General features: G+C 42.1%; 2 protein-coding genes across 2 annotated transcripts; both read right to left on the minus strand.

Moving 5' to 3' along the window:
- Positions 1–1,112: 1,112 nt before the first annotated feature.
- On the minus strand, positions 1,113–8,624 carry LOC102092476 (glutathione S-transferase). Its single transcript, XM_065056072.1, has 7 exons — positions 8,586–8,624; positions 6,035–6,144; positions 5,062–5,113; positions 3,098–3,230; positions 2,121–2,262; positions 1,813–1,944; positions 1,113–1,501 (listed from the first exon to the last, which is right to left on the minus strand). The coding sequence occupies exons 2-7, from the start codon at positions 6,119–6,121 to the stop codon at positions 1,382–1,384; spliced, it is 666 nt and encodes a 221-aa protein (XP_064912144.1). The 5' UTR covers positions 6,122–6,144; positions 8,586–8,624; the 3' UTR covers positions 1,113–1,381.
- Positions 8,625–18,924: 10,300 nt separating this feature from the next.
- Positions 18,925–26,019, minus strand: LOC102092294 (glutathione S-transferase). Its single transcript, XM_005506788.4, has 7 exons — positions 26,001–26,019; positions 24,818–24,927; positions 23,856–23,907; positions 21,591–21,723; positions 20,591–20,732; positions 19,608–19,739; positions 18,925–19,285 (listed from the first exon to the last, which is right to left on the minus strand). The coding sequence occupies exons 2-7, from the start codon at positions 24,902–24,904 to the stop codon at positions 19,166–19,168; spliced, it is 666 nt and encodes a 221-aa protein (XP_005506845.3). The 5' UTR covers positions 24,905–24,927; positions 26,001–26,019; the 3' UTR covers positions 18,925–19,165.
- Positions 26,020–26,277: the final 258 nt, after the last annotated feature.

Below are 26,277 nucleotides of genomic sequence, written 5' to 3' on the forward strand. Positions count from 1 at the left end.
ATCTACCACCTCTCTGGGCAACCTGTACCAGTGTTTCACCACCCTTATTGTAAAATTGCACCAAGGGCCAGTTATGTCCTGCAGCTAAGCTGCATCCCTAAGGCCTGCAAGTGTAGCTGAGGGAAAAGCCACCTCAGGCTTGTCCCCGAAGGCTTGTGAAGTGACTTTCTCCGTGGGGCTGGCTTGGAGGCAAGTGGAGTGCTGCGGCTGCACCTCAGAGGGACACGGCAGCCGGGGCATGGGGGGCTGGAGAAAGGATTTGAGGCCCCTGAGGCAGCGGTGAGAGGGTCACAGGGATGATGTGACTGGGGAAAGGGCTTGGGCCACAGCCTCTGTGCAAGGGCTGCCAGGCTGTTGGCATGCCAGGGACTCTGGCTCTGTGTGGCCAAACGCTGGGGTGTGTGCACGGGCTCCTAAAACCACTGGGCTGTGCAGGGACTCACACAGCAGAGAGTTGGCAGCCACAGCCAAAGTTTCTGCCTTGAGTTTCTGACAGTGCCCAGCAGCTGCAAGTGCTGCCCGAATGCTTCGGTGAGGCACGAGGGAAACGGCTCTTCCAACAACGCTGAGTGGTATGTGCTCTGCTGCAGAAAAACGTTGTGTTTTTTCCTTTCTTGATGCAAAAAACTGATTGTAGCTTCATGATATTGCTTATAAAGAAACTGCCTTAGCAAGAGTTCTAGTGCCCTGAGTTTGCCCATCCTAAAACTGCCAGTACTAGACCATTAGTTGGTTTTAGTGTAGTGGCTGTTGCATTTACATACAAAGTGGTGCAAAGTGCTTTTAGCTTCTGTATTAGACCTTTTGTTAAAGGAAATACTGGTGAAGCTACAAGAGTTTAAATGTCTAGTGACAAAACAGAGGTGCAGTAGGGCCTCTGGTCCCAGTGTACTCCGAGTTAAGTTCAGAGGAAAGCTGAATCCAAAGCTGTCATCCCTATGAAACCAGAACCTGCAGGCTTTGCCTGTCATTTCCCAGAACACATGCATCACCCACTGTTTGGGCTAAAAAGACTCTTCACTTTCCAGCCAATCTTGGGAATGCCAGAAAGACAGAAGCAGAGAACCCTTAGGTGTGTAAGTAGCAGCAAGAAGTCATGAAACAAACAGGTCTTCATTGTCAATAGTAAGACTTTATTTCAGGTATTCTCTTAAGTAATTGAAGACATTTTTGTTGTCCAGTGTATCCCTTAATTCAGTGAACTATTTCATTTGCTGGCATGTTCCTACAGATTTGCATTAGAAATGTCTGTGGTAGTCTAAAACCAGTGCTGTAGCTAAGGAGAGATCAAAAACTTTTTCACTGTCTTCATTACTTCCACTTCACTGCTATCAGCAAACACAAGGACCGTGATAGAGTTTCTGTGGGTTTAGGTTGCTGCTCAGTGGAAAATTTTCATGATTTTTGGTAAATCTTCTTCTTTCAGTGGTGGTTTCCTCTGGCTGCCAGGCTGCAGGAATTTCTTTATTGTGGGGATATTGCTTATTCTTGCTTTAAAACTCTACAAAACAAAACCAAAACAGCACTATGGTAACTGTCAGACATTTAAGTGTTATTCATGCTCTAAAAAAAAACCATTGTGCATTGATCCTGCAAAAGAATCTACATGCTTCACCCTCTTACACTTTTGTGGCTACAGTGACAGCAAGTAGCAATAACCATCAGTATCTGGGGCCAACTAAAAGTACTTTGGATGTTTGGTTTTGTCTTTCATTTCTTTCACCACCCTCCCACTCCCCCATATTTCTCAGCCAGTTTAAATCAGTGGTCCTGCTTTGATTCACTGGCCATTAAAACTGTCCATTCGGTTACCTGCAAGAGAGGAAACTGGGCAAGGATATCAGGCTTGCATTCTTCTGCCATTAAAATCGTTTCAAGTAGTTGCACATCTGCCCTGCTAAATTGGTTGCCAACAAGAAAGTCTTGTCCATGGTCTTTCAAAACCTGAAAACAGAGAACCAGAAGCAGATGTGATTTTTTGTTTTTCGTCAAAGAAATGTCAAACAGTGCATGGAGTTATCCTTGAAAGAAGAAATTACAGTAAGAACATCTGTAGTGCAAAGGAACGATCTGACCACACTGTGCCATATTAACTAAGCTGCTACATCTTTGTCACCTACCTTCTCAAAGACTGGGAAGTATCTGTTTGTGGCCTTGTCCTCAATAGTAGCCAAATGTTGCTCCTTTTTATCCGCTGGTTGGAAGCAATGGTGCATGATTAACTCATTCAGATCAAATAATCCTTCCACGTACATATCAATTCTGAAATGAAGATATTCAGCTGGTCAAGTCCGACATCTACCAGCAATAACTTCACTCTCCACCTCTTCTATCCAGCATGCGCAGCTTGGAGCAGTTCCCCCCGATTGCAGTAGCTTTGGGGGGAAAAGGGAGAGTGTGACAAAAGACAAGTGCAAAGTGCCTCACCAAAAACTAGAGGACAGCACCATGTCCATTTTTCACTACAAGCGATACTTATCTGTATTAAGTGGGTTTATTTGAACCTGAGTACAAAATTGGCATGTGTGTCCTCCAAACTTGTGCTAAAAGTCCAATCGGACACGGTAAGTTACACAGCGGGTCAATATAGTTCTTAAAAAAGATCCTAAAATATATTAACCTGTGCTAATTAACTTGAGGCATTTAAAAATACTTCAAGTGAAACCACGTGCCTTCAGAGTCCTGTCCTTTAATCACCAGTTAATAATTCTAATTCTGATTACTGGTTGTTATTAGAGAGAAGGGTTTTGTTTCCATCAAAGACATTTCTCTGAACTTGATGTGGTGAAAATCCCCGCTGCTGACAACTGCAGGAGAAAGCGCAAAGCTGTGCCAGTGAGACAGTCTGCCCTCTGTACTCCCAATTGCCTTCATCTGATGACTGTATTGACCTTGGGCCTCCATGAACTCCTTTGCTCCGTCCCGCCTACCTAATTGAGCTGCTGTTGGAACATCACCTGCAGCCACAGTCAGCACGTGCCACGTGAAAAACTGCTCTATCACCCTGAATCTCACTGCGAGCTGGGATATTCCTGTGTTACACAGAGCGGTAGGACGGACTGTAGTCTAACAAACACAGGTGGTACTGCTACCGTACAGGGCTCTCTCCTTCAGGTCCTTCCCGTAGAGGTTGTACTTTGCTGCTATGTAGTTGAGGATGGCTCTGGTCTGCACCATCTTCATCCCATCGATCTCCACCATGGGCACTTGCTGAAACAGCAGGAATCCATCTAGGGAAATGGGGACAAGATAAGGAGATATTCAGTCTCTGAGTGAGAACCATTAGTGGGTGTTTGGCAAAGTAACCACTCATACTATTTTTAATTAGAAACATAGAATCATAGAATCATTCAAGTTGGAAAAGCCCCTTAATATCCTTGAGTCCAACCATTAGCCTAGCAGTGCTAAAGTCACCACTAAACCACGTCCCTAAGCACCACATCAACATGTCTTCCAAATAACCCCAGGGCTGGTGACTCAACCACTTCCTTGGGCAGCCTATTCCAGGGCTCGATAACCCTTTTGGTGGCAACCTTCCTCATTCCCATAGCATGGATGGAAAATGCTTACCATGAAACCAAGAACCACCTTTCAGGGACATGTTAATAACTTACTATTATATCAATCTGCTTCTTATATTTCTTCATTTCTGAGGAAGCAGCCAAGTGCAGAACTTTTAGCAGTCAGACAGTGAAGAAGGACAAGTCCTACACCGACAGCCCTAACTCAGATGATTTTCATGGAGGTTAATACAGATGAGAAGGACTGGAGGATCTGACTTGCAATGAACCCGTTTCTGTCATGCTTTGGTAAGTGTTATGGAAATCTGTACTATTTAAGGGCTCAACAACATATGATAAGAATATAAATACATGTATTAATATCTTTGTGACTACTGGTTTGACTTTATACAATGACGTACATCTGTACAGGCATGAAGCAGGAAGTATTGATATCTGACAAGAGCCAAATATCACTTGTTGTGAGACTGCAGCCATGTAAATCCCTTACTAGTCTGTAGAAATCTTATTCCGGCAAGGAAGAAGACAAAATACCTCCAGGAACTGATCAAAGAAGCAAGTCAGAGTGTTTTCTTTATGGAAGCATATCTTTTGACTCAACTGATCAGCTACATCCATATTTGTATCCACTGTATGCCAAGAAGGCAGAGAAACTGCCTGCTATTAAGGGCCCATTTTCATTTATGCTTGTGTCTCAAAATTCTCTTTGAAAGCTGGCAGGCAGATCCAGTCATTTTTCCTAAAGCAGAGCAGGACTGCAAATCCCAGCCCTGGCTTAGGCAGGTCATTGCCCAAATGCCTCTTAAACAGTGACAGTCTTGGAATATCAAGCACCACTCTAGGAAGCTTCTTCTGCTGTTTGACCACCATCTTGCTAAATAAATGCTTCCTAATGTCCAGTTTACACCTCACCTGGTGCAGCTCTGAAACATCCCCACGCGTCCTGTCACTGGATACCAGGGAGAAGAGATTGGTACCTCCCTCTCCACTTCCCCTCCCAAATGTCAGTGTCATGTGCACAGGATGGAAGCTAAAGCTAGCAAAGTGTGAAGCTGCCGTGGGAAACAGGAATGCATCAGAGGTACAGGTTAACCTCAGAAATGTGGATCTCCGGTTTCATATGGATTGTAACACAAAAGCTTTGTAGGTAACCTGAAACACAAATGAATTTCAGGATGGCCTGATGACAAAAACCTGTATTGTCGCAGGATGGGAGGCATGGTCACAAACTGAAACACAGGAGAGTCAATCTCCTGGACTTCAGCAAAGGCTTTTTTACTGTGAGAGTTACTCAACATGGACATGGGCTGTCCAGAGATCGGGGCAGATGATCTTGAGAGGTCCCTTCTGACCTCAGCCCTTCTGTGATTCAGTGAAGTCTGAAACAACTGGGTGAATGATGCCATGTAACACTGCAGGGTGCAGCTGTGTTACCCCATGTACACTGCAGTCTACGTTTTCTTTTTAAGAGACATAAGCCTCCATAGGCTTCCTAAGACAAACTATTATTGTTATTAAAAATCGTAAGAAGCAAACTCACCCTTCTTTAACTTCATTAGATGATCCTTTGTTTCCAGAAAACATTCATCAAACTGCAGGAAATAGAAAAGAAAAGCTATGTTGTCACAGCATGTTTTACGTTCTATCAATGGCTTCTGCTTTGCATGGGACAGTGAGGGCACAAAGAGCTGTGTTTGGGGGAAGCCATATCTTTAATTTTTTTTTTGCCTCTGTCATATTGTCTCCTCTTCCCTCTCCCATATGATTCATATTTTTGTGCAGGCAAGATTTCTTTTAAGCTGAGGTGACTGAGAGGCACAAAACTCTGTCTGCCAAGCAAACAAGGACCACGCCACTTCTGTTGTCAGTGCTGGCAAGAGATGGTGCAGGCAGAGAAAGGGATAAGTAAATTCACATTGCAAGCAAGACTGTGTTATAGGTCCTTGGCCACAAGCTGGCAAAAGAATGGATGAAGAGATGATGTGCCCTGTGCAGCTTTCTACACAGTGCCCGTCACCATGACAAAAACTCACAGCTCTTAAACTGCACAAATTCCCACACTCCCTCTCCCATTTAATATCAGAAATTGTAAGAGGTAAAAACATTTACTTGGTTTTTTATAATATGCAATAACTTCAGGGATGAGCTACATGTTAATAGGCATAATAATTTTTTGCTGTTTTGAACACTGGGATTTAACTGGAGGCCTTCAGAGTTAAAAGTCCTGTACCCTTGTGATCAGAAGTTCTTCTTCTGTGACTATAATTTGTTTCTGTCACTAGCTACAGGGGAGAGGCATTTATGGTGCTACCAGTAGGCTTGACACATGATGCTTGGAAGTGAAATGGGAACCCTAAGCCCTCCTGCTTATGGGTAAGTGGGTGGTCATTGTTGGCTTGGTCAGCAATGCCCTAAAGACAGAGCTTGAAGCTTCCGGTCACTCATGTTTTTTATATGGAACAGTGAAAATATGTATTTGTCACACACTCCTAGAATAAAAAAGAAAGACAAACCTCAACCCCGGCTGCTGCCAATAACCACCGTATTGATTCCATTCGGCCTCGTCCATTGGGATAATGCAGCTTGGGTTTCGCAGCCATGTTTCTATGTGCCTGATTTCCTACTGTTTGAAATAAAGAAGTAAGATTTGCAACATAAGGATTCAGAATGTTGGTTTGAGTCTCTAACTGGTTCTTAAGCATTGTTCAAAGTTGCCTTGTTTGAAACCAATTTATGGTCCAAGACTCTCTTCACATTAGTAGAGGAGGTATAAGACTGTACTGAGACACTGCATGTTGTCATTTTGCCTTAAGATACCTTTTATGTGAGTAATTTCATTAAGCAGTACTCTGCAATTGGCCTGTGTCAGAAAACAAGCAAATCAAAGCCTCTTTGCATCACAAAGCATTCTGCACAGACCAAAAAGTAGGGTGCATGAGTTACACTGCTCTGTTTATTTTGGCTTTATCTCATAGAATCATAGAATCATTTCAGCTGGAAGAGACCCTCAGGATTATCGAGTCCAACCATAACCTAACCTACTGCTAGCACTAAACTATGTCCCTTAGAACCTTGGCTAAATGCCTTTTAAACACCTCCAGGGATGGTGACTCCACCACATCCCTGGGCAGCCTGTTCCAATGCCTGACAACCCTTTCCATTCATAAATATCCAATCTAAACTTCCCCTGGCACAACTTGAGGCCATTTCCACTTGTCCTATCACTTGCTACTTGGGAGAAGAGACCAACACGCTCCATGTTATAACCTCCTTTCCAGTAGCCCTAGCCAGCAATTATGTCTCCCCTCAGTCTCCTTTTCTCCAGCCTAAACAGCCCCAGTTCATTTAAACACTCCTCATAAGACTTGTGCTTCAGGCCCCTCAACAGCTTTTGTCCTCTGCACTTTCTCTAGTACCTCAATGTCCTTCTTATGATGAGGGGCCCAAAACTAAACACAGTATTCAAGGTGGGACCTCTGCCAGCTCCCTCAGCACCCTTAGGTGTACCCCATCTGGCCCCATAGACTTGTGGGTGTCCAAGTGGTCTCTAACCATTTCCCCTTGGTTTATTTGGGCTCCATTGTGCTCCCCATCCCTGTCTTCTGGCTAAGGGGGCTGGGTAACTGGAGCACAACTGATCTGACTATTGAAGACTGAGGAAAAGAAAGCATTTAGTACCTCAGCCTTTCCCTCATCTTCTGTCATTATGTTTCCCTCCACATCCATCAGGGGATGGAGATTCTCCTTAGCCCTCCTCTTGCTGCTAATATATTTATAGAAACATTTCTTGTTGCCTTTCACAGCGGTGGCCAGGTTCAGCACTAGTTGGGCTTTGACCCTTCTGATTTTCTCCCTACTTAAGCTCACAGAGTTCTTGCATTCCTCCTGAGTGGCCTGCCCCTCCTTCCAAAGGTTATAAATTCTCTTTTTATTCCTAAGTTCCAGCCGCGGCTGTGTATTCAGCCAGCATGGCCTTCTTCCCTGCCGGCTCACCTTCCGGCATACAGCGACAGCCTGCTCCTGCGCCTCTGAGATTATCTTCTTGAAGAGAGACCAGCCTTCCTGGACTCCTTTGTACTTCAGGACTGCCTGCCAAGGGACTCTGCAAACCAGCCTTCTGAACAGGTCAACGTCTGCCCTTCGGATGTCCAAAGCAGCAGTTCTGCTGACCACCCTTCTAACTTCTTCAAGGATAGTAAACTCAATCATTTCATGATTGCTATACCCAAGGCAACCTCCAACTGACACGTTGCCCACAAGCCCTTTTCCATTTACAAACAACAGATCTCATGGAGCTCCTTCCGTGGTAGGCTCAGTAGCCAGCTGTAACCTCAGCTGTAATCTCAGGACACAGTTTACTGTTTAATCAGGTATACAATATAAACTCGGCAATTGCGGGACTTTCTCCAGCAGCTATTACACTGTGATATAAGTTTTTGGTTTGTTTGTTTGTTTTTACCCATTCGTAAGCATTCAGACTCCTTTACAGTGCTCCCTGCTCCTCTTATTTCTTTAGGCAAGCACCTGAAGATGTGGAATTTGATTTTGACTCTGGTAACCTTTGACGCAGACAGAGCCAAGGTGCAATATCTCCTAGGTTCAATTTTAATTCTTTGCTGGAATAAAATCAATGAAGGTTTCTAGACAGACTCTCATACCCCCGCTTCAGAACCAGTGCACGCACATCAGCAGCAAGCACATAGGCAGTGCCTGGTTTATAGTGGCTTCACAGTTATTAATATTGTGTCAACAATAAAGCTGAAGCATTAACAGCAGCACAAACAAATTGCTACCAAAAATTATATTCCCCTTGTAAATAACATGTAATCTTCTCTACAATAGGAAGACGAGGGTGAGAGATACCACTCCACACTTCTGAGATCTAAATTTCTTGGGTTTTAAATCTGTCCACCTAGAAAGCAGTTGATTAATAATTGAACATTTGATGCACATAACTGTGTTAGTAAAAAAGTACCTACAGGTATTTAATCCATAAAACCCAGTCACTGACTTAGTTTCAAGTACACTAATTCCCTATATATATCCAAAATTCAAAAAGCTTACCTTGTAGCTGGTGTAATTCACTCTAAGCTCTCAGCAGCTTTGCCTTGAGATTATATAGGTCTCTAGCCCCTCCCTACAAAAACTTGCACACGGTTCTCTGGCAATGGGAAACTCCTATCTCATATAACAATGAATAAGTAATAAAAAAACAAGATCTGTTTAATCACTTATAACCTACAGAAAATAAATTCCTGACTCATGCTATGTACAAATATGAGGTTCACGAGAGTTCATGATGATTGCAAACATCTGTGCCAGCAGAAAATTGTATGCTTCCCATTTTCATTGTTTGGCAACCTGCTAGTTGAAAATAATTGGCAATGCTGAAAAGCTCCCATGATTTAAAAAAATACTGTGGTAGTAATCAAAATTTTATTTTAATATTTTATTGTTTGTCACTTTTAGCAGATTGCTGCTTTACACAAGTCACATCAACTAATTCAGCTTGAATCCTTCATAAGCTTCCTTCTCTTACTTAGAGATGGAGGATATTCCTTCAGGACATTTTTATCTGCTGAATTTCATTCCTGGACATCATAGAAGATTTTTTTCTGTTTCCGTCAAAAATGTTTCCCTGAATTTGACCTGGTGAAAACACATGCCAAAGACAACTGTAGGAGACAGTGATCAAAGAGCGGCATCAGAAGACAGACTGCCCTCTGCACTCTGGACTGCATTCTTCTGATAACTCTGTTGACTTCCGAGAGTCAATACAGCAGAAACTCCTGTGCACCATCCTGCCTGTCTAATCCAGTTGATTAACTGTTGTAGATATCACCTGCAGGCAAGGTCAACGTGCAATACAAAAATCTGCTGAATCACCCTGAACATAACTGTTAGCTGGGATATTATTATTGTATTACACAGGGAAGTTGTATGAATTGTAGTCTATCAAACAAAAAAATGAGTTTTTACTGTATAGGGGTCTCTCTCCTTCAGGTCCTTCCCATAGACATTGTATTTTGCTGCTATGTAGCTGAGGATGATCCTCCTCTCATCAGTCTCCGCCACTGGTGCCGGTTTGACCGATGTGTTCCATGACTGACGTTAAAATAAGTGGCATTATTTAGACCTAGAACCACACAAGGACAAGGCTTCAGAATGGTCATCACTGCAACGTCTTGTCTTTCAGGAGATGCCCAGCTCCCAGATGGAGCACTCTGTATCCCCTATGGCACGTGAGGAGATTCAGCCTTCACAGAAGGGGACTGACAGCACATCCTTCTGGTTTGTGCTCTTTTCTTTCTGATTTCCCTCTGTCCCCTTCTTACATTTGGGAGGTTCTTCTCTCCAGCCTCCAAGAGCCTGCAGCAGGGCTTGGTCACCTATGCAGAGGCGTCCACACCACTGTGCACGTTCCAGGGCATCCTTGGCCCCCAGCCACTGCCACAGAGAGACCGGCACTGCGGGCCGCATCGCAGCGGGACAAACAGCCCTGTGGGGATGTCACCGAGAGCCTGGCTGTCTGTGCTCTGCACAGCAGAAACCCACTCTTGGTATTTCTAGAGAAGCACAAGCTGCCTACACTCTGTTTTCTGTTAACATCCAGCCTGAATTAGTTTGTTCATGTTTTATAATGGAACAAAACTCTACCTGAGAATTTGCTTGCTTGAGAAGTGGCAGCTTTCCCCTCGGGCTCCTGGGAGTGCTGATGTTTGCTGTTAGCACAGGGCCCTTTAAGAGTAAAAGATCAAACTGCACTACCGGAAACGGTGTTTCTGGCACTGTTGGACAGACATGACTTAGCACGCAGCAGCTAGCACAATGTGGGCCACGACTGAACCTTCCCCTGCACAGATATGCGTGCCGAGGTGTGTCTGGTAGTGTTTCAGAAATCCAAACTCACTCTTAGGTAGTTTGGCTGGATTAATCATTTGTAGGCCTGGCCATGATAAGCTCTAGGAGATCTGCAAGGTCCAGTGACTTGACCTCCACCGTGTTAGAGAACTGCAAGGTAAGAAAACATGCTTTCAAGTATGAAAGTTAGTGACACTGTAGACAACTTGGGAAAACTCATCTCACCTAACTTGGTAGATACCTAGTCTAGCTGTCTAGTGTCTTTTACACAGGTGTCAATTCAGGTCTAAATTCAGGAGGAATCCCTCATCATGCACTTGAGCTACGTTAGATAAGCAGTTAAAAATTGAGATGAAGCCAGTCTCTGCGACCTTTCCTTAGGAGTAGAAGAGAGGAGAAGGAGTCTTCAGAGTGTGATTCATCCCGACACTGACATTTCCTAACCTATCAGAGGTTTCCATCAAGATTTCAGGAGAATCCTCTTCAACAAATGCACTAGCCGAAATAAAAGTGAAATATACAATACAGTCTGTTTCCTAATTTAACAGGACATTTGGAAATGTCACTTCGCTGAGCTTGTGAAGTGTTTTGGAAAACGCTATAAAAGTGTCATTTGTATCTTACATGCCCGAAAGCATCCAGTCTCTTAAGTACTCTAGTTTCAGAGTCACCATCCAGGAGTTAAAACTAGGGGAAATCTCAAAGATACCCTAATAACTTAGGAGTGAGTGTTCACCTCAGCTACTGCTGCTGGGCACAAGCTTGTTTCCATTTAGCCTCTTCCTTTAAAACAATAAGGAATAAATATATATATAATTCTTCAGACATGATACTGTTTTATTGACAAAGCATTGGAAAATGTTTTGTGTCATCTGGATTTGTGAATTTCCTCTCTATATGAAACACATCAGAGCTATATTAATTTGGGTTGGAGCTGTGTTAAAAATTATGAGCTAAAATTAAAATGTACTTGCAAGTGAAATAGGTGCACACACAAACTGTTGTGTCATATTGTATTAGCAGGGGCAAAAGAGACTGTAGAGAAAGGATGCGAAGGTGAAAAATCCTGGACTCCACACAATCCAATATGAATTCAAGCAAAGCCATTTTTTACAGAAACAAGCCTCCTTATATAAGCAGTTATTTCCTGATCACACATCCACGCTCCAAGCATGCATTAGCTGATTCGGTATTGTCCATATTCACGAGCTGTCCATGCGCCTGAGTCTCACTGCTAATAGGTCTGTTGATTTATGTCTTGTTGAGGCCCTGTTGTTGTAGAACTGCCTCACTCCCACCAGCAGGTCCTGTTTTCAGTTTTCAAGCTGGCCTTGAAATTCCTTTTGGGCCTGGCTAGTTCAGAAATAAATCTCCATCTAATAGAAACCCATCCACACAACAACCTCAAGAAAATCCCTCAAATTTCCCACAATTCCCCCTTTTTTTGTTTTTGAACCAGCCAGGCCTTGTTTACAACGCGCTGAATCATCTTTGAAATACACTGCAGCATACAACATATGATTAGCAACAATGATTACAGTTACGTATAATGTAGTTAAGCCTTACATAATAAGATCAAACAACTACCCACCTATTTCCAAGCTTTTAAACCATTTGTCAAATCCTAATTCTACTATGACAATCTTATTAACATGCCGTTTTAGTTTGTCTAAAGTACTATGATTAGATTCAGAAGAATCAGACAAGTTAATACAACACATTCTCTCAAATTCTTCACAACCATGACCTAGTGTTAAAAGATCTATAACTGTGCGATTTTGTAGAGTAGTATGCCTAATACCATCAACATCTACTCTTGAGTTAGTACCTCAGAAGTTAGATTAGCCTGTTTAAAAGACCAATAGCTTAACTTTGATATGTCTCCTAAAGCTTTACCAGCTGCTAGACCAGGGAGAGAGTGCAGTAGACACTATGGTAAGAGTGTCTCATAATTTTAGCTCATTTTTGCATTGACTATCCAAGTGTAATATTGCCCTTTTGGCTCTCCTGCTGCTTGTTCAAATTGCCATTCTCCACAGAAGGTACACCACCTGCTTGCTAATAGGCTTCTAGACCACCAGGTCTGTCAGCGTCTATAACACTGTATTAGGATCCATGTTTTACATCTGAAACAGTCCTCACAACTTAACTCCCTTCTGTCCATCTGCATCCGTCGAATCTTTGTTGAATCCACTTCAATCCTCGGCCTGTAATGACACAAGCATAACCTTTTCCCCAGGTTATCAGTTGATGTGACCTTTTCCATTTACCATTAACTAGTGATTTGACCATAACTAATGTAGGTTCTTTCTGATTTAGCATGATTTTGGGTCATACTTGCAAAGTGTTTCATCACAGGGCAAATTTGAGCTGCACCACTTAGATACAAGTGATTCATCACATGCAATGCTTTTGACAACTGGGTTTGTGGTGTTTTTCCCTACTTCTCCTCCTTTTTGTTTTTGAAAAAAAAATATAAATACAGTTCAGAATCAGATACGTGTTGGACCTCGACTATATACTCAGAATCACAAATCAAATTTAGAGGTTCCTCCTTAAAAAAATCTTAAGTAAGGTAAAGCTGCGCCAAGTTCTGCTAATTGGGTTGAACCTTCAATAATTTTTACAGAATGATGCCAATTGTTATCTTCATGCCAGACCACTACAGCTTTATCAGACTTCCCAGAACCATCAACAAAAACTGTGCAATTATGTAGGATCAGACCAGATACAAGTATGGTCTGTGACCTGATGTTAAAGACCTGCAGGTTCTGCATCAGTTTACATTTAGGTATGCCAAAAGCTGTGCTGTTAAGAAAATCAGCTAATGCAATTTACAAAGAAATAGATTGTAAAAATAAAAAAAAATAAAATCAAAATTAAATTTCACAAATAGTACATATATGACAAAAGGATCATGACCTATTAAGACTTAAATTCATTCCCTGCATTTCTTGATCAGAGTAACAATCGGCATATTGGTCTGTTAGCAATCTCATCATACTGTCCCACAATAGCCACAGGTTGTTTCTGTGTTGTAACTATAAATAGACAAATCTGCAAGTCCAGTCGAATGCAGTCAGCCTGTAAGGCTGTCATAAATTTATTCCTCAAATATTCCAACTCCATTTTAGCTGTCATATTTATTGGATATTGTTTTCCCTTACCGGATCAAAGTCCTGTTTCAATTCTATCAGTGTAGAGTTTGCTTTATTGAAACATTGGCTGTTAATACTAGTAGAAATACAGCATTCGAAATTTCCTTGGAGATTTCTCACTTGCAGCAAGCAGATCTGCACCATCCAAGCAGCTTCTTGTAGGACATGCAGCTAAACAGAATTCTCAGAAAATGTTATTTGAGCTTACAATTTTCTTAACAAACCTTGACCCAAGAGAGGTATAGGGCTTTCTGGCAAATACAAGAATTCATATGGTAAAACTTTGTTCCAAATTTCGCATTCCATTGGTCTGAAAAAACAGCCTTTCTTTTGTTCTCTTCCATGACCTCAAAAACTAGCGTGGTGAATTTACTAAGAAGTCTCTTACAACTAGTTACCACAGAATAAGTCTATTAAAAAAAAATTTGGTTTAATTTCCCAGCTTCATTAGAACTATGGATCCACTGGCAATGCCTTTAAATTTCAACCCTCAGACTCCTTCATGCAGCATTACAGTTCTCTAGCAGTAACATTGCTGGGGGGCGGGAATAAAAGCTCCCTCTCGCCCCCATCTGAGATGGCAGGATCTCCAGCCCAGCATGAAAACAAATCAGTTTGAACTCCGCATCAAACCAGCCTGGCCCCACTCCACACCCAAATTAGTACCAGTCTGACCCAGAGAAGCACTGAGCACTCTGACCTCCCCAAAGCTGACCAGTGTGAAAAGACTGACTTCAGCAAGGAGGTAAAATTATGAGCTCTCTCCCCAGATGTGTCAAAACCTAGGAAACGAGACTGAAGCAAAAAGAAACAGCACCAGCAACCCCTGATTCAAAGCTGAGAAGCAACGCAGTGCCACAACAAGGATGGATGACAACACTTCAGGAGAAAAAAGAAAAAAGACAGAGTGGGGGGAGTAAAGCCCCCCTTTCTCCACTTAGCAGTGGGAAAACAGGTTTTCCTTTTTATTTTTTATTCTTTCTTTCTCTTCTTGCTGCAGTTCAGAGGTAGCTGGGGCCATGCAGGTGGCATAATTGCTGGTACGAAGTGGGAGGCTCTGGCAAACTCCTCAGTTACAATGAGCTGAGTTTATCTTGTAGCTTGACACAGGCCTGAAATTTATGTTCAAGCACAGGCCTGGGATATTTTGCTTTTTTGTTTTCCCATTTCATTCCAACCATAATACACTTTATATGCAATTCCAATTAGCTCAACAGTCATTGCATTCCTCAGCCCCATTTACCTTTTACAATTTACAGATGTCAAAAACCAGTATATTTAATATCAATCCATTATTCCATTTTCCTAGATCCAAATCAGTTCATACTCTAGCAGCTTTTAAATACAACCTCATACAATACCAAGTTCACATCCATCATAGCATTCAGGTGTTTGTTTGCTTGGTTTTTGTTTGTTTTTCTTCAATGCAAAGCAGAATTTAACAATTTAAGTTCTTTTCTGGTCTCAAAATTACTAGATAACAATATAAGCAATTACTCTAATGTGTAAGGATGCATCCTAAGCGGGAGCAAGGTGGTATTTTAGCAGTGGAACCAGTTCCCATTTTGTAATTATCTCCCCAAACAAAATTATTTTAGTACCAAATAGAAATATGCAAATTAAAATACTGAGCTCAGATGTGAAAACCAAATACCAAGTTCAAATATGCAGATAGATCAGAGTTACACTTATTCGATATAATATCTCAATTTTTGCATTGCACCTTTGGGCCGCTTACTGCTCAGCCAAGCAGAGGTACCGCTGGGTCTCCCTGACAAAATAGGTCAGTGCGCGCTGGAGCCCAATCGGCACCCGCCCCCCCGCCGCCGCAGCAAGCTGGACTGGGCAAGGCTGTTATTAGCGTCTCATCTGGTGTACCACAACTGTTATCCCAAAAACAGGATTCTTTAGTTGTGGAGCATACAAAAAAGCCAAATCCACACACCGAGATGAGACACAGCCTATCACAGAATTGCGCAAGTCTGAATATTGAAATAAAGCTAGCGTGCTAGAAAGAAAAGTAACAGCTGTCACACACAAAATCTTATCATCACGTTCACGCAGTAAGGAACTAAATTACTCATAATCTTCTGTATTATCACAAAACACACATTTTGAGTCAACGGATTCTCATGATTTAACAGTCTGTGAACTTACTGTACCGTATAACAGGGAAAGACTTACCAAACTATAATATGCTTAAACAGATACCTACAAAGAAAACAGGTTAATGAGGAAAGCATCTTGCAAACTTCAGCAAGTTTTCTATGATCTTTGTGTTATCTGTTAATTCTCAGCTTGTTGAAGTTCAAACCGTTCCGCCTGTAAAACTGTCTGAAATGATTTAATGATCTCTTGTAGAGTTTTATTTTGTCCTGCTCTTCTTGTCTTAAAAACAACATTAATTGCAACAAAGCGTTATACTTCAAGAGTCTATTCTCCGGACACTTTTCCCAATCATTTAACTTATACAGCAGCCACCATTAATTACAATATTTCACACAATCTTCCTTCCTCATATTTCCAAGTGCTTTCCTATGTTTTAAAACACATTCCAATACCGGTTTCTTAGGAACACGACAGAAAACAGTCATTCCTGACCCCATCTCGTAAGTAAAAACCATGAGAAGAGGGAGGGAAGGGGGAAGCACAGGGCTGCTTGCAGCGCAAGTGGGAAAAGTGGGGAGAAGGTTTTTCACGGTGTACTTACACCACAAAGAAACAATTCTAACAACAACCAGTAAAACAATTAACACACATTCCTGACAAGCTGCTTGATTTTCAGAGAGGCAATACACAGAAGCATGTAATATGTACTGTAAAACTCGCAGATAACATGTAGATAGCAAACATTAGCATTCTCTACTGCTAATTTCAACACCAGTGCTTCCTTAACTTCTAAGTTTTCAACCTGCTTATTGATGGCCTCTTGAAGATGGTCAATAAATTGCGTGTAATTCTCATTGGGACCCTGATTAATAGTTGTAAATGATTTGGCTGTTTTGTTGGTTTCAGGCACCTTTGTCATAGCTTAATATGCAAGATCTGTTGACTGCCTCAGAATTTCAGAAACTAATAGCACCTGTAATTGTGATGTGCCAATTAGTGTCTGTTCCAAGAGTTGGGGGATACCCACCCCTTTCAACGAGTCCCCATCGTTCCGTCCTAAATGTTTTATAGCTGTTACATTGCATAGGTCTAATTTTGCTTGAGTCTTTCATAGTTTTTATCTGATCTCGGGGCAACACGTACACATACTCGTTTTCCATTTAACTTTTCAAAAAAAAAAAAAAATGGCTGCAGACCCTCATCCGAGTCATCAGATAACGCGGACTTCAGCGGCGCTGGAGAATCGTTGGTAACAGGGGGGTTCAGAACAGTACACGTTCTCACCAGTACTTTCTAGCATCATAATTATTTGTATAACCTGAGTCCCCAGGAGCACCCCTTTTCCCGTCACGATCAGCATGACCGTATTGCCGACTGCTGGATTCACTCGCTATTAGCTGATCTATTCTGTCACACAGTTCTGTTGTTCAGGCTTTAATTGCTTCAGTGTAGTAATTATCAGTTTCCAGGCAGTTACAAGGCCGAGAATATCTTTTTCACTGCAACTGATTGCCTTCCACAACACAGTTCCCACTTTTTTCCAAGCTCCTAACAGATCAGCAGGAAACCCATTGCCTCTGCACCAAATTAATAGTCTTTTGAGGTTACTCTCCTCATACTTCACCCCTGTCTTAGAATATGTGAGAGGAGCTGCAGTATTTCTTCTCCTTCTTTAAAAATATTCTGCCCCATCTCCTCTCACCCCCAGCTGCTCACCTCTTTGGGTGTCCGTTGCAATGATATCGGATCCTTTATCCCTCCTCTGTCGCTTCTGTAGCGATCAATCAGGAGTCACGCAGCCTGCAGACTGCATCCCGGTCACGGTCCAGCCGAACCATTCCAGCTGGGGCTCGCTCCCCGCAGCAGTCGTCCCTCTTCCGTAAATTCTCCTTATGGATCACATCGGAATCACCACTTGCAAGGGCAAAAAATCATGGACTCCACACAATCCAATATGAATTCAAGTGAAGCCATTTATTACAGAAACAGGCCTCCTTATACGTGCAGTTATTTCCTGATCACGCATCCACGCTCCAAGCATGTATTAGCTGATTGGATATTGTCCATATTCACGAGCTGACCACATGCCCGAGTCTCATTGCTAACAGGTCTGTTGATTTATGTCTTGTTGAGGCCCTATTATTGTAGAACTGCCTCACTCCCACAGCAGGTCCTGTCGCGGTTGAGACGGACAAACGACATGGACCAAGTTCTTCCAGGATGAAAGCAGTAGATGCCATTTATTGCTACAAGTGCATTTTTGTACAATTCTACCAGTTCATGTGTCTTTTCACTATTGGTTACAAGCTACAGCACTAACATCTCATTGGCTAATTTTGCTATCATCCATGTTATTCTTCTATCCCCTTCTCTCTCACGGGTACATCTCTTCTCTCTCACAGGTACAACTCTTCTCTCTCACGGGTACAACTCCTATCTCTGGATGCTCCTTTGCTCCCATCCTTCTCAGGGGTAAACCTTAATATCTTCAAGACTGATCTCCCATACTTTCTGTCAAGGATTCCACAGACCCGCTGCAGTTTCCCACAAGGTCCTGTTTTCAGCTTTTGAGCTGGCCTTGAAATTTCTTTTGGGCCTGGCTAGTTCAGAAATAAATCTCCATTTAATAGAAACCCATTCACACAACAACCTCAAGAAAATCCCTCAAATCTCCCACAAAGGAAGACTCAGATGTGCCTAATGAGACCTGCTGAGATATGTCCAGTGCTGCTGTGCTGCAGAGCTGATGCGCAGCTGCGGTGTTTCATATTGTTTAAAACAAAGGTCCCATTTGTTGTCATTCTTCTAAACTGGCACTACCTGTGTTCAACACACTTGAAAAGCGCAGCTCACACATTATGTCCCATAATGCTGCTGCAGAAAAACATTGGGCTTTTGACTTTCCTGATGCTAAAACTTGGTCCAGCTGCATGACATTACTTATAAAAAAACTGTTTGCATTAGCAAGAGTTTTAGTGCCCTGAGTTTGCCCAGCCTAAAACTGCCACTACTAGACCATTAGTTGGTTTTAGTGTACTGGCTGTTGCATTTACATAGTTGGTTGATTTGGTCTTAAATAATACACATATTTATGTGTTCAGCTGTCTTGCTATCCGCTCAGTAGTAGAGCTTGATATAAGTGATTATAATGTACAACTCACATGCAACTTATAAGCTCTCTTCATTTTCCAGCAGCTCTTGGGAATGCCAGGAAGACAGAACCGGATTACCTTAGGTGTGTAAGTAGCAGCAAGAAGTCATGAAACAAACTGGTCTTCATTGTCAATAGTAAGACTTTATTTCAGGTATTCTATTAAGTAATTGAAAACATTTTTGTTCAGTGTACCCCTTAATTCAGTGAATTATTTCATTTGCTGGCATGCTCCTGCAGATTTACATTGGAAATGTTTGCGGTAGGCTAAAACCAGAGATGTAGCTAAGGAAGGAGGGATCAAAAATTCACTTCAGAAAACACAAAGACAATGAAATAGAGTTTCTGTGGGTTTAGGTTGCTGCTCAGTAGAAAATTTTAATGATTTTCGGTACATCTTCTTGTCGTGGTGGTGACTTCCTCTGGCTGCCAGGCTGCAGGAATTTCTTTATTGTGGGGATATTGCTTATTCTTGCTTTAAAACTCTACAAAACAAAACCAAAACAGCACTGTGCTTAATAACTACAGTAACTGTCAGACATTTAAATGTTATCCACGCTCTAAAAATAACATTGTGCATTGATCCTGCAAAAGAATCTACATGCTTCACCCTCTTACACTTTTGTGGCTACAGTGACATCAAGTAGCAATAACCATCAGTATTTGGGGCCAACTAAAAGTACTTTGGATGTTTGGTTTTGTCTTTCATTTCTTTCACCACCCTCCCACTCCCCCATATTTCTCAGCCAGTTTAAATCAGTGGTCCTGCTTTGATTCACTGACCATTAAAACTGTCCATTCGGTTACCTGCAAGAGAGGAAACTGGGCAAGGATATCAGGCTTGCATTCTTCTGCCATTAAAAGGACTTCAAGTAGTTGCACATCTGCCCTGCTAAACCGGTTGCCAACAAGAAAGTCTTGTCCATGGTCTTTCAAAACCTGAAAACAGAGAACCAGAAGCAGATGTGATTTTTTGTTTTTCTTCAAAGCAAGGTCGTAAATGCCATGTAGTTACCCTTGAAAGAAGAAAATGCAGTAAGAACACCTGTAGTGCAAAGGAATGATCTGACCACACTGTCATCCTTGCATAATTTATCAATCCTTTCTCTTTTGCGCTTTCTGGCAGCTCAGTTATATCTCTCTTGCCCTCAGTTCTGTAACTCATGGAATCAGCGCTGCTGTGTTGAAACCTAAGCTTTATGGGATAAAACCATCTCAGCAAATGCCTACAAAATTTACATCAGGCTTACGTTCAGCACAGGGTATAGTAAGAGTATCTTGGATTCTTTCAAATTATGGGCAGCTCCGTGACTTCTCACCTGTTTCCTCTTGAGTTTTGGGAATACTGCCTTGAGAGCTCTCCTCATGTAACTTGTGCCTCGTGGTCTTGACACCCAGCTAATGTACTCTTCATTTTACTACAGAAGAAGCTGTCAGGCACTACACAGCATGTATGATACAGGGAGTTCTGCACACTAGGAGCAAACGTTATGTAAAAGCTGATGCTATAGTGTCTTTTGTCTGAAGCAACATCCAGACTGAAACATGGACGTTTGGGGGCTAAGTGTTTCCTGAGTTTTGCAACTCTGCATCTCTCCCAGATTTGTAGTGCTGTGTGTCCTCTCTGTAGTGTGCTGTCTCCATCCTTGTCCCAGTCTCATGGAAAACATAGCATTTATATTTTAAAGTGGCAATTTTTGTTCCCTGTTTTACTCAATAAAAGTGTGTAGATCCAGGATGGAGTTTCAGGAAAACAATATTAACTAAGCTGCTACATCTTTGCTACCTACCTTCTCAAAGACTGGGAAGTATCTGTTTGTGGCCTTGTCCAAAGCAGTAGCTAATTGTTGCTCCTTTTTATCCGCTGGTTGGTAATCAGAGGTCATGATTAACTCATTCAGATCAAATAATCCTTCCACGTACATATCAATTCTGAAATGAAGATATTCAGCTGGTCAAGTCAAACACAGTAGGTCTGAATAGCACGACATCTACCAGCAATAACTTCACTCTCCACCTCTTCTATCCAGCATGCGCAGCTTGGAGCAGTTCCCCCCGATTGCAGTAGCTTTGGGGGGAAAAGGGAGAGTGTGACAAAAGACAAGTGCAAAGTGCCTCACCAAAAACTAGAGGACAGCACCATGTCCATTTTTCACTACAAGCGATACTTATCTGTATTAAGTGGGTTTATTTGAACCTGAGTACAAAATTGGCATGTGTGTCCTCCAAACTTGTGCTAAAAGTCCAATCGGACATGATAAGTTACACAGCGGGTCTATATAGTTCCTAAAAAAGATCTTAAAATATATTAACCTGTGCTAATTAACTTGAGGCATTTAAAAATACTTCAAGTGAAACCACGTGCCTTCAGAGTCCTGTCCTTTAATCACCAGTTAATAATTCTAATTCTGATTACTGGTTGTTATTAGAGAGAAGGGTTTTGTTTCCACCAAAGACATTTCTCTGAACTTGATGTGGTGAAAATCCCCGCTGCTGACAACTGCAGGAGAAAGCGCAAAGCTGTGCCAGTGAGACAGTCTGCCCTCTGTACTCCCAACTGCCTTCATCTGATGACTGTATTGACCTTGGGCCTCCATGAACTCCTTTGCTCCGTCCCGCCTACCTAATTGAGCTGCTGTTGGAACATCACCTGCAGCCACAGTCAGCACGTGCCACGTGAAAAACTGCTCTATCACCATGAATCTCACTGCGAGCTGGGATATTCCTGTGTTACACAGAGAGGTAGGACGGACTGTAGTCTAACAAACAAAGGTGGTACTGCTACCGTACAGGGCTCTCTCCTTCAGGTCCTTCCCGTAGAGGTTGTACTTTGCTGCTATGTAGTTGAGGATGGCTCTGGTCTGCACCATCTTCATCCCATCGATCTCCACCATGGGCACTTGCTGAAACAGCAGGAATCCATCTAGGGAAATGGGGACAAGATAAGGAGATATTCAGTCTCTGAGTGAGAACCATTAGTGGGTGTTTGGCAAAGTAACCACACATACTATTTTTAATTAGAAACATAGAATCATAGAATCATTCAGGTTGGAAAAGACCCTTAATATCCTTGAGTCCAACCATTAACCTAGCAGTGCCAAAGTCACCACTAAACCACGTCCCTAAGCACCACATCAACATGTCTTCCAAATAACCCCAGGGCTGGTGACTCAACCACTTCCTTGGGCAGCCTATTCCAGGGCTCGATAACCATTTTGGTTGCAACCTTCCTCATTCCCATAGCATGGATGGAAAATGCTTACCAGGAAACCAAGAACCACCTTTCAGGGACATGTTAATAACTTAAAGTTTTTTCAATTCTGAGCAAGCAGCCAAGTGCAGAACTTTTAGCAGTCGCACAGTGAAAAAGACAAGTCCTGCACCACACAGCCCTAACTCAGATGATTTTCATGGAGGTTAATACAGATGAGAAGAACTGAAGGATCTGACCTATAATGACTTGTTTTTTGTCATGCTTTGGTATTATGGAAATCTGTACTCTTTAAGGGCTGGAAAACATATGATGAGAATATAAATGCATATAAAGTATTTGTGATTACTATATTAAGTTTATACAATGACATACATCTGTACAGGCTTGAAGCAGGAAATATTGACATTTGACAAGAGCCAAATATCACTTGGTGTGAGACTGGAGCCATGTAAATCCCTTACTGGTCTGCAGAAGCCTTATTCCGGCAAGGAAGAAGACAAAATACCTCCAGGAACTGATCAAAGAAGCAAGTCAGAGTGTTTTCTTTATGGAATCATATCTCTTGACTCAACTGATCAGCTACATCCGTCTTTGTATCACAGAATCACAGAATGGTTGGGGTTGGAAGAGACCTCTGTAGATCACCTAGTCTAACCGACCGGCTAAAGCATATTCACCCAGGCAGGTCTCCTTCTCTGGAGACTCCACAACCTCTCTGGACAGCCTGTTCCGGTCAGTGCTCTGGCACCCTCAAACTAAAGAAGTTTTCCAGTGTATGCCAAGCATGCGGAGACATTGCTTGCTATTAAGGGCCCTTTTTCATTTAGGCTTGTGTCTCAAAAAACTCTCTGAAAGCTGGAAGGTGGATCCAGTCATTTCTCCTAAAGGAGAGCAGGACTGCAAATGCCAACCCTGGCTCAGGCATATTTGAAAAGACAAGTGGACTGGAACAAAACAGACATGTAATTTCCTTTGGAGTAAATAGAATAATTTCAGCTGGAAGGCACCTACAACAATAATCTAGTTCAACTGCCTGAGCACTCCAGGGCTGGCCAAAAGTTAAAGAATGTTTTTAAGAGCATAGCCCAAATGCCTTTTAAACAGTGACAGTCTTGGAATATCGAGCACCACTCTAGGAAGCTTCTTCTGCTGTTTGACCACCATCTTGCTAAAGAAATGCTTCCTAATGTCCAGTTTACACCTCCCCTGGTGCAGCTCTGAAACATCCCCACGCGTCCTGTCACTGGATACCAAGGAGAAGAGATTGGCACCTCCCTCTCCACTTCCTCTCATAATGTCAGTGTCATGTGCACAGGATGGAAGCTAAAGCTAGCAAAGTGTGAAGCTGCCGTGGGAAACAGGAATGCATCAGAGGTACAGGTTAACCTCAGAAATGTGGAACTCTGGCTTCATACAGATTGTAACACAACAGCTTTGTCGGCAACCTAAAACGCAAATGAATTTCAGGATGACCTGATGACAAAAACCTGTATTGTCGCAGGATGGGAGGCATGGTCACAAACTGAAACACAGGAGAGTGAATCGCCTGGACTTCAGCAAAGGCTTTTTTACTGTGAGAGTTACTCAACATGGACATGGGCTGTCCAGAGATCGGGGCAGATGATCTTGAGAGGTCCCTTCTGATCTCAGCCCTTCTGTGATTCAGTGAAGTCTGAAACAACTGGGTGGATGATGCCATGTAACACTGCAGGGTGCAGCTGTGTTACCCCATGTACAATCTAATCTCATTTTTCTTTTTAAGAGACATAAGACTCTGTAGGCTTTTAAAGACAGCTATTGTTATTGTTATTAAAAAATATCAACAAGTGAAGGAAACTCACCCTTTCTTAACTTCAGCAGGTCATCCTTTGTTTTCATAAAACACTCGTCAAACTGCAAGAAATAGAGAAGAAAAGTTGTGTTGTCACTGAATGTTTCATGTTTTATCAATGGCTTCTGCTTTGCAAGAGACAGTGAGAACACAAAGAGCTGTGTTTGGGGGAAGCAATATCTTTAAAAATTTCTTTCGCCTTTGTCACATTGTCTCTTCTTCCCTCTTCCATGTGATTCATATTTTTGTGCAGGTAAGATTTCTGTAAAGCTGAGATGACTGAAAAGCACAAAACTCTGTCTGCCGAGCAATCGAGGACCACGTCGCTTCTGTTGTCAGTGCTGGCAAGAGATGGTGCAGGCAGAGGAGGGGATAAGTAAATTCACATTGCAAGCAAGACTGTGTTATAGGTCCTTGGCCACAAGTTGGAAAAAGGACAAAGAGAAGAGATGATATGCCCCATGTGGCTTTCTGCACAGTGCCCATCACCATGACAAAAACTCACAGCACTTAAATCACTCTCTCTCCCATTTAATATCAGAAATTGTAAGAGGTAAAAACAATTACTGGGTTTTTTAATGATATTCAGTAACTTCGGGGATGAGCTGCATGTTAATAGCCATAATAATTTTTTGCTATTTTGAACACTGGGATTTAACTGGAGGCCTTCAGAGTTAAAAGTCCTGGACCCTTGTGATCAGAAGTTCTTCTTCTGTGACTATAATTTGTTTCTGTCACTAGCTACAGGGGAGAGGCATTTATGGTGCTACCAGTAGGCTTGACACATGATGCTTGGAATTGAAATGGGAACCCTAAGCCCTCCTGCTTATGGGTAAGCGGGTGGTCATTGTTGGCTTGGTCAGCAATGCCCTAAAGACAGAGCCTGAAGCTTCCGGTCACTCATGTTTTTTATATGGAACAGTGAAAATATGTATTTGTCACACATTCCTAGAATAAAAAAGAAAGACAAACCTCAATCCCGGCTGCTGCCAATAACCACCGTATTGGTTCCATTCGGCCTCGTTCACTGACATAGTGCAGCTTGGGTTTCGCAGCCATGTTTCTATGTGCCTGATTTCCTACTGTTTGAAATAAAGAAGTAAGATTTGCAAAATAAGGATTCAGAATGTTGGTTTGAGTCTCTAACTGGTTCTTAAGCATTGTTCAAAGTTGCCTTGTTTGAAACCAATTTATGGTCGAAGAGTGTCTTCAAATTAGTATAGTACAAAACTATACTGAGATGCTACACATTGTCATTTTGCCTTAAGATGTCTTTTATATAAGTAGTTTAGTTAAGCAGAACTCTGCAATTGGCCTGTGTCAGAAAACAAGCAAATTAAAACCTCTTGGAATCCCAAAGCATTCTGCTCTGACCAAAAAGAAGGGTGTGCGAGATATACTGCTCTATTTATTTTGGCATTATTCCAGGATACAGTTTACTGTTCAACCAGGTATACAATAGAAAATCAGCAATTACTGTGTTTTCTCCTCTATCTATTATGCTGCATTATAAAGTGATCTAAGGGATTTAGGGTTTTTTTACGCCATCGTAAGCATTCAATCTCATTTGCAACACTCCCTTCTCCTCTTATTTCTTTAGGCAAGCACCCAAAGATGTGGAATTTGATTTTGACTCTGGTAACATTAGATTTGCTTTTACCACAGACAGAACCAAGGTGCAACATCTGCTTGGTTAATTTTAATTCTTTGCTGGAATTTAAAGCAATGAAGGTTTCTAGACAGACTCTCATCCCTCCGCTTCAGAACCAGTGCACGCACATCAGCAGCAAGCACATAGGCAGTGCCTGGTTTATAGTGGTTTCACAGTTATTAACATCGTGCCAACAATAAAGCTGAAGCATTAACAGCAGCACAAGCAAATGGCTACCAAAAATATATTCCCCTTGTAAATAACGTCATCTTCCCTACAATAGGAAGACAAGGGTGAGAGGAAGCACTCCACAATTCTGAGATTTAATTTTCTTGTTCTTAAATCTGTTCATCTAGAAAGCAGTTGATTAATAATTTAACATTTGATGGACATAATAATGTCAGTAAAAATGTACCTACAAACATTTAATCCATAAAACCCAGTCACTGCCTTAGTTTCAAGTACACTATTTCCCTATGCATGTCCAAAACCCAAAAAGCTTACCTTGTATCTGGTGTAATTCACTCTAAGCTCTCAGCAGCTTTGCCTTGAGATTATATAGGTCTCTAGCCCCTCCCTACAAAAAATTGCACACGGCTCTCTGCCAATGGGAAACTTCTATCTCACATACAAATTGAAAAAAATAGAACACTTTAGTCACTTATAAACTACAGAAAATCAATTCCCGTGTCATGCTATGTACAAATGTGAGATTCACAAGAGGTCATGATCATTGCGAACGTCTGTGCCAGCTCTTAAAAAACCCTGTGCTAACAGCAAA

This window comes from Columba livia, chromosome 3 (assembly GCF_036013475.1).
Source record: "Columba livia isolate bColLiv1 breed racing homer chromosome 3, bColLiv1.pat.W.v2, whole genome shotgun sequence".
In the NCBI taxonomy this organism is placed as follows: Eukaryota; Metazoa; Chordata; class Aves; order Columbiformes; family Columbidae; genus Columba; species Columba livia.

What these genes read in the sequence shown, in the direction of transcription:
- LOC102092294 (XM_005506788.4), bottom strand. Translation starts at nt 24,904, where the DNA reads ATGGCTGCGAAACCCAAGCTGCACTATGTCAGTGAACGAGGCCGAATG. An exon ending in TGGCAGCAGCCGGGATTGAG is followed by an intron (nt 23,908 to 24,817) that starts GTTTGTCTTTCT and finishes TATTTCTTGCAG; the next exon opens with TTTGACGAGTGTTTTATGAA. An exon ending in CCCAGTTTCCTCTCTTGCAG is followed by an intron (nt 19,286 to 19,607) that starts GTAACCGAATGG and finishes TTTGTTTTGTAG; the next exon opens with AGTTTTAAAGCAAGAATAAG.
- LOC102092476 (XM_065056072.1), bottom strand. Translation starts at nt 6,121, where the DNA reads ATGGCTGCGAAACCCAAGCTGCATTATCCCAATGGACGAGGCCGAATG. An exon ending in TCTAATGAAGTTAAAGAAGG is followed by an intron (nt 3,231 to 5,061) that starts GTGAGTTTGCTT and finishes CCATTTCCCTAG; the next exon opens with ATGGATTCCTGCTGTTTCAG. An exon ending in ACTTCCCAGTCTTTGAGAAG is followed by an intron (nt 1,945 to 2,120) that starts GTAGGTGACAAA and finishes CTCTGTTTTCAG; the next exon opens with GTTTTGAAAGACCATGGACA.